Source organism: Poecilia reticulata, linkage group LG15 (genome assembly GCF_000633615.1).
Source record: "Poecilia reticulata strain Guanapo linkage group LG15, Guppy_female_1.0+MT, whole genome shotgun sequence".
In the NCBI taxonomy this organism is placed as follows: Eukaryota; Metazoa; Chordata; class Actinopteri; order Cyprinodontiformes; family Poeciliidae; genus Poecilia; species Poecilia reticulata.
Genome location: NC_024345.1, coordinates 14,663,563 through 14,680,445, shown reverse-complemented (window position 1 = coordinate 14,680,445; position 16,883 = coordinate 14,663,563). Strand labels below are relative to the sequence as shown.

At 38.1% G+C, this 16,883-nt stretch overlaps 1 protein-coding gene across 1 annotated transcript in view; it reads right to left on the bottom strand.

The window, feature by feature from the left end:
* lrmda (leucine rich melanocyte differentiation associated) overlaps nucleotides 1-16,883 on the bottom strand; it is a 230,653-nt gene that overhangs the window by 57,367 nt on the left and 156,403 nt on the right. Inside the window, exon 7 of the mRNA XM_008429426.2 lies at nucleotides 11,805-11,931. Coding sequence (XP_008427648.1) covers nucleotides 11,805-11,931 — 127 coding nt within the window. The remainder of the gene's footprint in view (nucleotides 1-11,804; nucleotides 11,932-16,883) is intronic.

Here is a 16,883-nt window from a genome sequence, read left to right as displayed (position 1 = left end):
TCTGTCGCAGGGCAACACAGAGACACACAACCATGCACACACACACACACACCTAGGGGCAATTTGGAGAGGCCAATTAACCTGACACATAGTGCAATATATTCCACGTATTTTTTTCTAGTCATTTTGATGATTGTGGGTTGCAGATTGTGAAAAACCAAAAATATAGTTTCAAAAATTAGAATACTGTGGAAAAGGTCATTATTGGAAACTCATGTTACACCCTAATCAGCTAATTAACTCAAAACACCTGGAGACGTTTCCTGAGTCTTTAAATCAGGGGTCCCCAAACTTTTTCCTGTGAGGGCCACATAACTTTTCCCTTCTCTGGTGGGGGGCCGTAGTTTGGGGACCACTGCTTTAAATGGTCTCTTACATCAGTATGTTACACAATCATAGGGAAGACTAGTGATGACACTATTGAAAGCACATTGAGTGGTCAAAACTGAAAAAGTGCCAAACAAGTTCATTCCATTACAGCAAATTGAGTGGAAGGAAGACATGTGGTAGGAAAAGGTGGACAACAGATCAGAGCAACAGCAATTTTCAAAAACATGAGAAATTTTAAAGAAAAAACAGAACAACCCGTGAGTTTTGTCCATCTCCAGGATTAACTATATGCGAAGAGACAATGTCTATTTAATAAACTAACATAAATCTTCACATTTGTCACATTGTCATTGTCACATTTCAAGCAAATGTGGCAATACATTCTAATCAGTGCCCAAATATAACTTCTTTAATCCCCAAATCAGCATCTACAATCTTTAGTTCTAGTTGATTCCAAAACCATTAAAAATTTTCTGCTGAGGAATATTTTACCTGTAACAAAACCAGAGCAACCATTTCTGAAATCCATGATAATATGACATTTCAGCATGTACTTTAAAGACTTTGTGTGGACAGCAGCATCTGGGCAGGCACTCAACAACCACCATATGATCAGAGCGATCTGTCCCCACAAATCGAAACTCCTCTTGCTGTCCCCTGCGTTAGATAAGACAACTCGCAGCCATTTGAGTCTCTATTGCTTCGACAGCTCCTGTTTCTAATGGACCGAGCGCGATTTCACAAAACGCAAAATAGGAAGAGGTCAACATGTTTGAAGGTTACCCCTGTCGGAGGGAATCAAAATAAATAACGCTCAGGTGTGCTACTCTCTGTCAGCTGAGTGTCTTAATGATGCCGAGTTAACACATACTAAATAACAGCGTCTCCCTATGCACTGACAGCCTCAGAAATAATTGACCAGCATGCTCCAAACTGAGACGCAGTAGGCAGAGAATTCAATCCTGCAGCTGACAGAACCCATTGAGCATGTCACCAGATTTTGCATTATACACAAAGCAATGTCAGGTCAGGGATGCGGCCTCCTGCTAGTTATTTGCGATTGCATCTCTGAGGGTAAATTACCTGGCTCTCCATAATATGGTCTAGTTAACTAATTTCCTGACAGCAGCAGTCTCATGAAAAGGTCTTAGATTTACTGCTTGTCAAAAATATGAAGGACTCTTTCTTTTTTTTTTTTCACCGGCTTCTCTCCAAATGTTTGGCACCTTCTCGACGAAGAGCTCATATTCAATTTCCTCACGCCAGACAAAGACATACATCTGAAAACGAACAAAAAGAAACATAACCTTATTATGTTTGAAGGCTACCAGCAGTATGTCATTTCATCCAGCTTCCACGGAACAAGAAAAATAAATTTGCTGGAGGGCTTGTGCAGCAATGTAAGATAGTTCTGTACCTCCTTGTAAGTAAGCAGGGAAATCTATTATCCTGCTGACCTGTGCACCTCAACAAGTACACATATACAGAGCGTAGTGGCCTGTCATTTTGTTGCTACACATGTGTAAATCATTCTCGTTCTGTCAGAAGGCCGGCTCTGACAACAAAAAGCTCCCCTCGCCAACGGGGTCAGTGGGAAACCAAATCCCACACAGACAAAGAACAGTTTTACCTGCGAGAGCGCCGCCTGCCACTGACGGAGACGAACATGACAATAGCGCTGTGACGGCATGAAGACTGCCTTTAAGCTACGCTGCGTGGGGCAAACAATACGCACTCACACAGACTACCCCCTAACAGCTACCACCCACCGTGGAACCCGACGTCTGTTTTAAAGTTCATAATGCTCCGCCGCTGCCTGCCCACCCTTTCTTCTTCTCTCTCTCTATTTTATTTTATTTTTTTTGTAACATGTAGCTATTCATCTGGACGATGCAGCCTATCATCGTCTCGGCAATGACAGTAGGTGGAAAAGCTAGCTTTCATTACACAAAGTATAAATAGTGTAATCTATCAGCCCTGCCAATCAGAATGATTGATTATGGGCTGTCAGCGAGGAGAGTGACACATTAGAAAAAGTTTGGTTAACAATGCTTGTAGCTAGTGCAGGGCTGCTGCCACCCAGCCCAGTGATTAATGTGTTGTCAGTCTGTAATCGCACACCCACGCTTAATGAGGCAAGGATTTATCATCTTGCCAGAGTGGCAGATGTCAGGAGGAAAGGAATCCAAGTGACTGGAAACAATATACTTTTTTCTAGCTTGTGTTTGACATGTCTGACAAGTTCTAAAAAACCCACAAAGGCAGCCTATGTAAGCACAAACTTCAGCGGCAGGGACTTTTTGCTCTCGTTCTGTCCTTTACTGCATGAAAGTCGCTGCTGCTGAAAGAAGACACCGTCAGCCCCCACTGCTAGCATAATGGATTAAAACTTCAGAGAAGCAAACACACCGAGGGACCTAAAAGTCCATTGCATCATGTTTCGGCAACTCAAACAAAGAAAAAAAAAAATTGCAACTTCTATAAATGAATAGAAGCTTTGGTTCAGTCCCTGTGTGGATCGTATCCCACTTCATCTTTCATAAAATCAAGCGCTCCACTTCATTAACTTTTTAAATAGCACAACAACATCTGCATGACGTAAACAGCAATGAGTTTACTTAAATTATCTGATAAAAATCTGAATGCAATTTAGAGCAACGCCGCCTACAAAGTCAGATCCAAAGTACTGAAACAGTGATTAATGTTTACAGTCAACATCAACTAAAAGAAACAGGCGCAGAAATAACTTATCTTTTTGAGAGATTTAAAGTTATTGCAGCTTTGTGGTGAAACCCAGTGGAGTCATTTTTTTTAGGCATGGAAAAGACTAAGCCAGCTGTCTCTTATTAGGACACAGCATCTTTCTGTCACCAAGAGAGCAAATGGGGAGGATTAGCGTTGATTGGACTAATAGACTGATCTCCTGGGACACCATACTACTATGTGGTTGCTGAAATTATAATCTGAGAAGGCAGACTGCATATTACTTTGTTTCATTACATGTTTGAGATGTTTGTCAAGTGATGTAACGTTCGATACATAACGCTTATGTACAGGTATGGGCTGGTAAGAAGAAACATTGTATGCCAAGGTTTTAAAGAGGTCCGCTTATAAGCAACAATTTTCATTTACTAATTTTTATTTCTCTTGCAAAATTTGAAAGAAAAATTCAATAGGAGTTTTGGAGTAGAACAAGTGGTTTTGAAACTGTGGGGAAAAAGTATGATACTCTACACAAAGAGGTCTGATTACTTGAAATCCACAACTGATAGTTTCAATACCAATTATTGTAACTTTAAGCTTAAATTCAGTGAAATAACTTCAATACTTTACTATTTTATTAGGAGCACTTCTTCAATTGCTTTTAAACATAAATGGCCTATCAAATAGCGCTACTTTAATGCATTTATAAATGGGAAGTTTGCTGCAAGGGGTTCACAACCATTTTCTTTCATATAGTTCTTTCCTGTTTTGTGGCCAGCCAGGGAGCTAAAGCCCTTAACCCATTCAGTTTTTATTTGCAGTCAAATGGGAATATTTTTGTTTTGGCCTTGGAGACCCTGCTGTTTATTGCTTCCTTTCTGTTTGCTAAGTCTTGTCTGAAACCTTGAACTTAAGAAAATTAAATCACTTTTACTTTGAATCGGGTTGTGTTCAGTAGTTTTAAGTTGTTGGTTGCCAGATTTGTTTTGTACAATTTGTGTTGCAATCTAGACTTCCATTCAACATGCTTTTTGAAGTCTTTTAGAAAATGTTGAGCTACTGGGATTTTTCCACACAATCATCTCTCTGGCTTATAGAGAATGGTAAGAAAAGGAAGAAAATATTCAGTTAGCAGAAGTTGGTAAAAAAAAAATAAAATGTTTGAATTATCAGAAAAAAGTTTGTTTAATCTATGCTACAAAAAAATAAAAAATAAAAAAAAGTTCTGGAGTCAAAATGGGATCCAACCAAGCACTAGCGAAGTGTTCCTCAATGAGGGGGGCACTGAGTTTATGCTTTTGTTAGCTAAATAGATAGTTCTTTCACACCAAATGATGGTTTGATTTTAATTTCTTAAATATTTCAATTTAAGCTAGTTATGTAAGCAGAATTTCTCACATGGTACTCAAAACCACAGGAACAATCAAACTTAAGTCCAGCAGATCATGAAACATACTGGCTAACATGTAAACAGATCTGTTTAAAGGGAACTTCTAAAATTCAGAAATTACTGCAGATCAAGGGTTTTCCAAGAGAGATTGTTTTAAAGACTTTGCCAATTGCAGGTATTATCAGTCATAACACTTTACGGTGACTTGCATCGTATAGAATTAGAATACAGTCGAGTGACTCATGACATGATTTATCATGGTTTATAGAAATATCATGCCAAAACGGACAAGGGAGAGGGCGTCCACTGCAGCACTGGCCTGCATTTTGATAGGCCTTAAACTGCACAGCTAAACACAATAGACAAGCAAACAACAACTTGTCTATCTGGCACAAAGAAGAGGCTGTCATTCTTTGTGCCAGATGCCAGAAGGAGGGAAGTAAAATCTATCTATGCAAGCAGGGCATGCAGTGTCTCATAAAAGCATTCACGTGTTTGTTTTTAATATATTGTATACAAAAACATGAAAAGCGCATAGTATTTTTGCTCAAAAGAGTAACACAACACTCAGGTCATGCACTCCAAGCGTCAAAGCTCTGAAGGAGGCGATAAATCAATATTGGCACTGTTACTTACAATTAATTGTGCTTTAAAGTTTTACAGAGTGTCTATGGTGTGTACAGCGAGGATGATTTATGTGGACAGTGTGAGTCACTCCCTTTAATTGCTGTTGTTTTCCCAGCTTATAACCTTTGCATGAACTCTGAGAATGAACTACTCTGAACAGAGCTCAAAGTGCTTATCCAAACTCCAGACAAAGAAGTTTAAAAGCATGAAATTAGTTGCATGGAAATATTCACAAGGAGGCATATCCAGCTCACTCAGACACTGAGAGACAAATACGCAGAGCTAAGTGAATGTACTTGTGTCTCCTTGGAAATGTCTCGCAGGAACAGTCCTGCATAAAGTAAACACGTTCAAACAATTATGAACAGCTGTTTTGACATTTTGGGATATGTTGTCACTAAAACGCACACAGCAAAAGCATTGCAAGTGTTGCAATTAACAAACAGGAGATTTTGTGTGATAAGGAACCAGATCAAACACTCCCAAGTCCGTGTATTTGTCCACACATAGGAATTAGACACTGAAGACTGGAATGGATACAGTGTCATGCAGAACAATTTGAAACCCCTGATCCTTTCCACAATTGACCTCATTACAATTAAGTCCAAATTATTTTTTTTACCTCTGGCAGATTTAGGGTAAAAACAATCTTTTTAATCTTACTGACAAGTGATTTCTGACTTGAAGTAATATTAATGTTTTAAGATGTTCCAGCTCAAGGCTGTCCTCAACCTCAATGATGTGGAGCTCATCAACAAAAACAAATCATCACATAAGTTGGCCAATATAATGTCTACATAGAAGCCAATGTAGGCGTTTCTATTTAACACCATTTAACATGTTTGTATGCTATTTCTAGAAACATTTTAATGACAATTATATGTTATTTTAGAACTGATACATTTTAATGTCTCATTATTATTTGAGAGATTTGTGTCTCATTTCATATCTGAAACAAACTTCTTGCTTGAATGAAAACAAATCTAAAATTATTCACGCCTCTGGGAATTTAAAATGATCAACCCTTTCCCACCCTCCATCACAAAAATGTATTTTCTTGAAGCTTTATATAGTAGACAAAAACAAAGTAAAAATTAGCTTTAACTTGTACACTCTAGAAATCTAAACATTAAGGAGGAGAAACTTGGAAATTGGAAAAGTTATGTTAGGTACTCAGAAAAGACTTGGAATAATAGTCCTCTGATCAGATGAGAACAAAATCTGTTTTTGGCCCATATGAAATTTATGTGTGGCAGGAAAATAACACTGCATGGACCATGGTGAAACATAGTGGTGTCAGTGTAAGTATGTGGGGATGCTTTTCTTCAGCAGGAATAGAGAAGCTCACCAGAGTTTGTCATTTAATAGATGGAAGCTAAACGAAGCACAATCCTGGACAAAAAACTGTTACAGGTTTCAAAAAACTTGAGACTCTGGTGGTGCTTGACCTTCCAGCAGAACAACAATTCTAAACATACAGCTAGCACCAATGAAATGGCTTGGATCAAATCACTGTTTCTGTAGAATGACCCAGACAAAGTTCAGGTTATAATGTGACGAAATCCAAAGGAGTTCGAGGAGTATGTATACCTTTGTAAGGCACTGTAATAGCTCTTACAAATCTAAAACCTAGCAGAGAGTGGGAGGGGTAATAAACTTTCTTCCTCAGCAATTTGTTTGGTTATTTTCCCTTCCCCTGGTGACAACCATATTCTTTGAGTTTCCTCTGAGGAAACATTTGTTCAGTAAAATGATTCAGTGAACCCACTGAAGGCACATTCACAAAGAGCTATATTGCATGCTGTTTGTTATGTTTGAGAGCTTCGGGGAACCCATAACTCTCAAGACCAGAGATGAACGTGGCAACATACTTCACTGGGTGCATTTCAGGAAGGAAAAATAACCGGGCAAAAGGCCTTCTCTTCTGTCAGGTTTGTTTTGAAAAAGACAAAAGAAAAACAAGAAAAGAAAAGGAAAAAAAAACAAAAAAACACACAATTACAAATAACATAATGCACAGTCACGGCCCTGAAACTAGTCACAGTTGATCGTTGATTTGAATGGCTTTCCTACAGTGAAAACTTTAAATGAACCACTGTGTGCTGTGGAGTAAAACAGGTTAGTGTCTGTAGAGGAAAAAACTGAACTGAAAAGATCCACTTGAAGACTTTCCTGGACCTGTCACTGTCAATTCCCTTGAAGAACCGTTTACCCTGTGTGCAGATACTCATGGGACCCAGGAGCTGGCCAAGGCTTCCTGCAATGCCGTCTGTTTTACATTACAGGCAGAAAAAGAGAGATCTTCATGCTTGAAAATCAAACCAAATACCTCATCCAAGCAAAATCTAAGTGACTTCTGGGAACATTTGTACCTGCTGACGTAGCCACCAAGAAGTCCTTAATGTTAGGGAGAAGGACCCAGGAGTTACTTAATTCACTGTGAAACATTCTGTTTAATAGAGTAAATGTTTTTTTTTTTTTTTTTTCTGCTAGTTACGTTTTATATGAACGTCTCTTTTATCAGTGCTTAGGATGTGAAAACAGAACGTGCCGTCACAGTGTTTTGATAGACATGGCCAGTTTAACCCAAAGATTTGACAGCATAATGTGGGCTGCATGGCAAAAAGGAAGGAGTGAGGGAGCCAAAAGTACCACATGTGTTTTCCAAAAGCAGACCAGCACGGTCTAAATAGCTCTACGTGGTTTAACGCCATCTCATTCCATGACCTCCAAGTCCTCAAAGAGAATTATCACATTATAACATTCCAACACGCCCAAATTCCCAAAATACAGCTCTAGGCTTTTCCCGTCTGACTCTGTTTAGTGTTGCGGTTTCTGGAAAAGACTTCAATCGTCACTGCTGTTATTCTGTTTACTTCAGGTATTTATATATTTCCCTGCCTTTGTCTTGTCATTTTGTCTTTGTTTTGGTCATACTGCTTAGCAATTTATGCAGAGAAATGCAGCATAACAAATGGGAAATAGAAAAAAAAAAAAAATCCCTTTTTTTAAAGCTAAATCACAAAAGACATACTACGGCAAAATTAATTATTTTAATGCTGTTTAAAGCATAAAGGAACAGAACACCTTCTTAAAGAAAGTAAAGTCATTTAGATTTTGTTAATAACGTGATGTCTTTTCTGTGCTCTGACATTCATGTTTGTAAAGAAGTTTAGAAAATGTGAAAATAGGGATTCTAATGAGAGATTTTACAATATTAATGATTGGAATAGTTTTTTTAAATAACTATGCCAATCATAGTTACTGGGTGTTGACTGCAGTTGCCATCAACATCCAGTTGAAAAACCATTGGAGAAGCCATAATCACATTCAAATTAGTTTCGGCATCATTTTTCTAATAAAGTACTCCCAGTTCTTAACGAAAGCTGGTTCAATAGCCGGTTCTCAACTGGTTCTTTGAAAGAGTTGGGTTGGTTTTTACAGTTTTGAGCCACTTCATTACACAACTTTAAATGCAGCGTAATAAACTAAATGTTCCTCTCAGATTTCCAATCAATTGTAGCACACAGAGAGAGTTTAGCTACAAAAATCACACTATTTATCCAAGTATCTCTCCAAATGCATTCCATAGCATCATAGTCTGTATACATTAGTGTAGTTTTAACCCCTTAACTGCCACCCTCAAAGTGCTTACACATCAGTCAAACCAGTGTCCTCATGACAAATAAGGAGTCTTAAAAAACAAATGTAATTTGTGAACATTTTACAATCTCAACTGGATGATCTCTGATAAATACCAGAAACCCTAAATTACAGGATTTAAACTAAACATTTAGAGCAAGATTCAGTAACCCCACCTGGTGAAATTAAAAGTTCAATGGTTTCTTGCAAGGTCTAAGGAACATAAGAGTTTTCATTACCTTTTTTAAAGACTCTCATTACTAAAATGTATGCATTACACACGTATTAAAAAAAAATAGTAAGTTTGTTCCCTGGTAAACTCTGGATTGAATTTAAGATTTTCATTCTCACAGAGAAGATGAGAGACATTTAGCTTGTGTGAAGACATCAGTAATTTTCATAATAAATTTAATTTGCCTGCATGCTATTACATCGACGACCGAAATGAAATGTCTTTGTGAAATTATTTTTACTGACTCGATTATATATGTATTTAAATCAATTGGAGCTGTTCATCTTCAATGCTTTGAGATAACATGTGAAGTGATTTATAAATAAACTGAATTACACAGATTGTATTAAAGGTTATTTAAAACACAGCATGTGGTCTACGAAACCTTTTCTCCATTAGCGAAAAAAAAAAAAAAAAACTGAGCTTCTTAATTTTCTCAAAAGCATTGTTATGTCTTGAGAGGTTTCATTACCATCCTATGTGACTCTAAGGCATATATCTTACAGGCCTCTTAATTTTTTGGTGCTAATTCTGCATTTCTCACAAACAAGCTTTTGCGCTGGTTTCATTTTTCCTGGAAACTGGTTTTTGGCTGTCTGGTTTTGATTTAGCCGACATGGAAAACATTGTGAATGCATGAAAAGCTATGCTGTTCCGATTGTGCTAAAGACCATAACTGTTTTATCAGAGCCATGTGGCATCGCTCACTGCCATGCCACAATGGTATGATTAAGAAAAAAATAAGGGAGAGAGAGTTTAAACTGTGGTCACATTTAACTTCGATATGACTCAAGAGAGGTCCTGGAAGTTAGCCACAATCTCTTTTCCAAAACATACATCAGCCAATGAGAATGATGTGATAGAAGGGGCCTTTTTTGTTAATTTCTGCTGTCAGGAGTTGGCATTGATCACGAACACTCCTAGAGTTGCTGCTGTATCTCTGTTTTAGATTTACTGTATTTGTGCTGCTTGCAGCAAGACGAATTATGAAAAGGAGCCAGAACAAAATAAAACAGAAAATCAAAAGAAAAAAACTAACTTTTAGGCTTTGTCTATTGTGAAGTTTTTTAATAATCTTCATTGTTCTTAATATTTTCTTCTTTGATACTTGGCCTAATTGAGACTTAAATTTGAATGCATGCAGCAAAGAGACAGCTAATTACCATTCTTTGTAATAAAGCTAATGACAGAGACTGTACTGTTAGCAGTGTCTTGCCGTAGCTGACATAAAAGGAAACATGAGTATCTAATTATGCCATCATCTTCCCTGTTTGTGCTGTAAAAGCTTCTCTAATTGGTGGCCTGCAACATCGGTCATCTTATATAGAACTCAGATGATATAGAGAGTTGAATCTGGGACGTTTGCGAGCCTCGTTGACTCTGGTATAGCTGAAACATAAAGCTGAGGAAACGATATAGGGAGATCCCAGAATCCCAAACTGGAATGAATCCAAAAACGGTTTCCAGTTTGTGTAGCCCGACTTTTACTAATGAGGAATTAGGAAAAAGAAGATCAGGAATATGCTCCAGTGCACAAATTACAGCACAATGATAAGTAGACCCTCTTTTATATGAAAGCTGTAAACTTTTACTTTACATAAGGAATAAATAATCACACACAGCTGGTTCAAAGGCACCAAGACACAAAAACACATCATGTCAGCTAGAATCTGTGATTATCTCTCCTTTCATCTACAGCTGCGGCGACAAAGCCAAGCATTTCTTTTTTACTGACAAGCTATGTAAATACAATCTTAAAAGTGACTTTACCCTGCCAAACAGCATTGTAGAGGTCCTTTCTATTCTTTTCATATAAAGTGAGTGATCAGTGTTTTCACTCTGCTTTTCTCCATCTACCAAACACGGCAGTCTGAGGTTAAATTATTTCAATGTTTTGCTTTCCCGCTTGCCACTCGCATGGAGGATCAAAAACAAAGCATAGCACGGAGTGACACTCAAAGAGTACACTATCGTAGCTTATTATCTAAAACAATGAATATATTGTTTTCCTCATGTTTTTTTTTAAAACCAACATCGACTCACATGCTTCTTATTTGTCACAAGAAGCTTTTGGCTGTACTCTAACTCTCTCTCTCTCTGTGTGTGTGTGCGTGTGTGTGCGTGTGTATGCATATGTGTGTGCGTGTGTGAGAGAGAGCCTCAGAGACCCTAAGACTAAATTGTAAATATTTAATGACTTTACAATTACATTCAATCCAATCTGGGTGGATGTGCCTTTAAGTAGGTTGTTACAAAGGGTAGAGTAGAAATACAAATGAACATCTTGAAGTCTAATTAGTCTTTGGTTCTCAAAACAAGAGAGCGACCAACAAATGTATGGGGTTTGAGATAATTAAGCGATTGCGCAGAGAGTGTACATGAGCTGTCACTTCAATCGGCAGACACGTCACACTAGGCAACACAAGTGTGACCGGACAGCCGCCCGTCGCCTTTGATCTGGGTTCATGCATACGGAATCAGGTCAGGCTGTGGCCACATGCACTCTCACACACATTTATAGAAGAGCACAAGCGAAACTCACATACTGTCACCTTCCGAAAACAAAGGTCTATGTCAGTTTTTTTTTGGGCCTAAATTATTTTTTTGGCAAATTAGTGGCAATTTTTTTTTTTTTTTGTCAAAAAATGACTTAGGCCATTATTTTAGGAAAGTCTAGGAAAGACAAAATACAACTTTACCTTTAGATAAGAAATATAATGTTCAAAGAGTCAAAACAGCAGGATCTTGGCAAATGGAAACTGACAATCAAGCCGAAACAGGAAGGAAGAAAGGATACCGCAATACAATAAAAAGGTGAGCACAATTAATTCAATGCTACTACTAAAAAAATTTAAAGAAATGAAGACCAGAATAACTTACTGCTTCCAACTTTGGCTTCACCACTTTCATGAACGCCCCTCTCGCCTGTGCCTCCATCAGTTCTTTTTTTGTTACTTTCCTGGAGTCCAGAAACTTCAGCTGGGGCAATTTGTAAAGTACAAAGAACCTGTAAGACAACAAAAAAAAACAGCTTTATTAAACTACTTTCACACACACACACACACGCACACGCACACACACACACACACACACACACACACACACGCACACACACACACACACACACACACGCACACACAAAAAAGGTAATGTAGAGCATGCAGCAGAAACCTATGGAAGAGGTGATTTTGGTCAGGGCTCAACAATATTAGAAAATCTTGCAGTGGTGATAGTACACATAAATATTCTGATGATGACGTCAATAGCGATGTATTTGTGCTTTGTTCTTTCTTATCTTTCTCATCTGTGCTTCCATCACTGTGACCCTTAGTATTGTAAGCAATGTTATTTGTTTTTGGTATGAACATCTGCTGCCATGTGACTTTGTCCCACTGGTTAAATCAGCACAAAAAGTGCAAGATGACAACATCTGGACTATATCAGTCAATAGTTATTGCATTCTAAACAGTCTTTTGAAAACTGAATATCGCACACACCAATATAATGATGAAAAAAATATATCATGCAACCCTGGTGCAGTTGTATGTGTTCAGCAAGACAAGAGAAGCAAGTCAGAATTCATTAGAAAACTGGCATAGTTTAAAATAGGAAAATATGTTAAATGCTCAGAGACTTTAAATTGGGTGGGAGACTCACCTTTCAGCAGATTAAAGGCACTAAAAAAATTCTACGATGAAATAGTTTAGATCAAAGCATGCAAATGTATAGGAATGACCAATGTATGAATCCAGAAAAGACATACAGGAAAAGCCTTGCAACTATATGCAAACTTTTGTTAAGCCCTTCAAAACTGTGTTAAAAATGTGTAGAAGTTCAAGGGGTCTAAATTATTTTCAACGTTGTAGGAGTCACTACAACATACAATCGCAACATAAATTCTAATATTATATTCTAATATTAAGGAAAACCTGAAAAGAAGCAGGCTTAATAGAGATGCAGATTAAGTGGTGGTCTATCCATGAATGCAATAACCTTCAAAGCTGATAAGAATATACCAGATCAATGGCACACAAGGAGATACAACCTGTGCAAGAGCTGTCATTCTTGCTGCATCATGGATACCTCTCTAAGCTTTCAGACACACTCCGTCTTTCATTGGGAGGGAGAGAAACGTCAAAAGATAATGGCTGGAATACACAGATGACAACAGATCCTTTCACTGGCAGGCAGGGTTAGAGGAACCAGTATGTCAGGGCTGAGCTGGTAGCCAGAGAGGACACACATCCACCACCTAAAGTGGAGGGTGAGAAAGGACGGGGAATATGGATCGAGACAAGACCTGTGTGTGTGAGGGGTTGTGACAAATTGATGATGGCAATGGCGATGAAGGGAGATGGCAAAGCCTGTGTCAACTTTTCAACACCTGAGGATAATGAGGAAGGATGCAGGAATCAGACTGGGAACATTCAACATCGACATGCAAATTAAGGAAGAAAAGAAATATTTCATAGACGTAAAAAAGAAAATTACAATACTTCCTATCTAGAAAACACACTAGGGAATCCTTTGCAGTCTAACTCTGATGACAGGTTAAAATAACCTTATTCAAACCCCTTAACAAGAAAGAAGAATCTTTATTTCTTCTGATAATAACGCTAACACTCAAATCCAGGAGGCCTCCATCCCAACCTGTGTCCCTCTGCATGCAAAAGGACTTTGTTCTGGGCATTTCCATGATCAAAGGTGAAGATGCCCTTGGGATACACACAGGGAGGTTATTCTCCATAGGTAACCTGCCATCATAGGGTCAGAACACATGACAAGGCTCTGTCAGCCAGTGGTGATATTAATGATTCAACCCCAACCACTGAGGGAGGATAAGAAAGCAAAGGAGACACACGGGGTAGCATGGAGGGTGGGTAGGGCTGTGGTGGTGCTGCTTGACTAGTAAAGGACTAGATGTCGTTTATTTAGCAGTCCAAAATATCAAATGCCTAGTTTAAAGTAAAAAAAAAAACAAAACATAATATATATATATATATATATATAACTGTGGCTTTATTAATTCAAACAGAGTACATGTTAGATTGCTGACTCACTCAGTGTTTAATAAATACACACAACTGATGTTGAAGTTACTTAAAATGTGTTTGATCAATTATCTCAACTCGAGGACTTGATGCCTAATGTGAAGAACTGCAAATAATGGTAATATATATTTTTTTAAATTCAGTTAAAAGACACTTTGGGTAATCATTACTCAGCAGCACTTAAAGCATTTCATAAAAATGAGTACAAAGCACAGTTGGTGGTTGAGACGCCTCAAACTCCGCTTTCATGTGCCACAACAGCAGATTGTTCAAACTGATAACTCTCCACAGGGTAACGGGGTGAATGTCAGAGAAATTTTGTTTATTTATGTACATCATGGACTCAAAGGGAAAACAAGTTGGATTAACATCTGTTGTCACTTTCCCATGTGCCTAAAATTGTCAGTGTACTGATCATTCACATGCTTGCTCAACATAATGGAGAGATTTTTGAATCCACAACATGGGAAGGATGGAAAATGGTGTTAGTTTAGTAGCTACACTGAGAAACAGCTGGTCAGATAGTGTTGTTCTTTTTATCTAGATTGGCTAAACCTATGAAAATATTACTTTTTGCCTGATCTGAACACACCAAAATTGCGTGAACAGGTCTCATTAACCACAACATTTCAATGTGGAAGTGGATACTGACTGGAAAGGGCTTGCAGATAGCCATTTTTTAATATCACACAAAGTTTAAAAATGAAATAATGACACAGAAAAAATGCCACAAGTTGCTTAAAAGGAGAGATTTAAAGTTTTTAGTACATGCCGTCACTCATGAAACAGGCCTGGATCAGAGTTAAAGGATACACACATTGATTGCTTGAAGAATTTTTTTTATTCAAATTTTAGCAGGATACATTTATTGTATAAGAACAGGAAGTTTAATTCCTGTTCTTATACAATAACCTGTCCGCCACACTCTACCTTCCTTACCAATATCCCCTGCATATTTTTGCTTCTGTTTGACTCCTGTGCCTTGTACCTTAACTTCCTCTGGTGACACGGAACCTACACTCTCAGGTCTGTTTTCTCAATCACAGATCTTATTTTCTCTTTATTGAAGCAATAATGTGACTGCTCAATCACTTGCTTTTTGGGAATGTACCAGTTTGGCTTATAGAGTTTACTTCAGAGAAAAGAGAAACGATTTGTGCAAGAGGCATTGCAGCGGGAATTATGACAGTTTTGAGTAGGGAAAGGGAAAGAAACCCGAGTGAAAATGAGGAATCTAGCTCTCAAATCAAAGACATATGATTTTTGAGAGAAATATTTTAAATGTGAGTGGGACTTTTGTAATGCTAGCCATGCCAATAGCTAAAATAAGGTGTATAAACAAAAGGAACGAAATGTATTTTCAATGCTGTTTAATATAGTTGTAAATAAGAAACCTGAATCAACTGGAACTGGCAAAATCATAAATTGGCCCCCAAGAATTCAAATTGTTTCACCTTCATATTCTGGTACTAAAAACCAAGGGACAGTGTGGATATTAAAAGTCACCAAAGAAGAGGACAACATTTAACCTCCATGCTCACTACAGTGTTCAGGGAATGAATGCTATATTTCTGTGTCACTGCACTAATTGGGTCACCGATGCAGCACACCAGGATATTTCACTTGAGAGAGCGAGAACTCCTCAGGCACTGGGCCGGGTATTTATTGCCCAAGGCCAGTGCTGTCACGACCTGCATACAGCCTAACCTTGTCAGACATAAAATCTGCATCACGCTCAAATTGATGTTTTACTATGTGACACACTATGAATATTACATTACAGGACCGTAGACGTTGTCAGTCAAAACAGAACAGCCTTCCTCACCAGTAAGTTAAGCATGCGAGTAGAAGGAGAAAAAGGGTAGGGAAGGGAGTTTGAAGGGGGGTGGGGGGGGGAGAGAGGGAGGCGGGCGGAGAGCGAGAGGGGTATAAAGACAAAAAGAGAGAAGAAAAGATTATTCAAGAAAGGCATGGGTGGTAAATGATTAATAGGAAACACAGAGTCAGAAACAAGCACTTAGGGCTAAAACAGACAAAAGAGAGTATGCTTTTCGCCTTTTATCACATTTCATGTAAAAGACCCTGACAAATGGCGGTCATATTGCCTGACTCGGGGCTTGGCTTGATGTTTAATGCATCATCTGCTCTGGTAAGGCAGGGTAGTAAACACTCATTTGTGGCGATGACTAGTCACACATGAAATCCATTTTGCAAACTGGAGTGTACCGAGGCCAGTTGACAAAGCTTTTAGAGTGATGAAGCCAAGTCCACAGTCTGGTTATGAAATGCAAATGCTGGTGGTCAAAAACTAACATCTTGAAATTTATTGCAATTTACAAAAACACAGTCTCTTATTAGTTGTGGTGGAAAACTTGCCTTCGTAATACTAAGAGAATAATTTTGGAATTTTGAATTGAGGTTGTGTTAAAAAGTTAAACTGATATCTTTCCTGAAATAAATTTAAATTAAGATAAATCTTATAGGCCATGTTTCCACTGAGCCATAGTACAATAGGTATTTTTTGTTAGACTTTTTATTTTGCCTCAGAATAATAATCCCTGCTCCCCTTCACCTGGTGCACATCTAGTTATTTGGTCCCACTTGTTTTTTGTAATAGTAATCAGTCCCTTATTTAATACATAGGTTCCCCCCTGGTTCTTTCAGTCACTGGCACCGGCTCAATGTCACACCGGTTAACTCCTCGTTTTCTTCCTTCGTTCTACCAACACCCCAGCATTCTTATATCCTTCAATAAAAATACAATTTCACTTTGACTTTTCCAACCTCGTGCCTACTCAGTTTAAAGGCTGAACTGAAGCACTGTGCAAACTTGAAACTGTTTAAAATAACACATAAATTAATGTTGTCTTTTTTGTTTTAATCAATATAGGAATGAGGACAACATTTA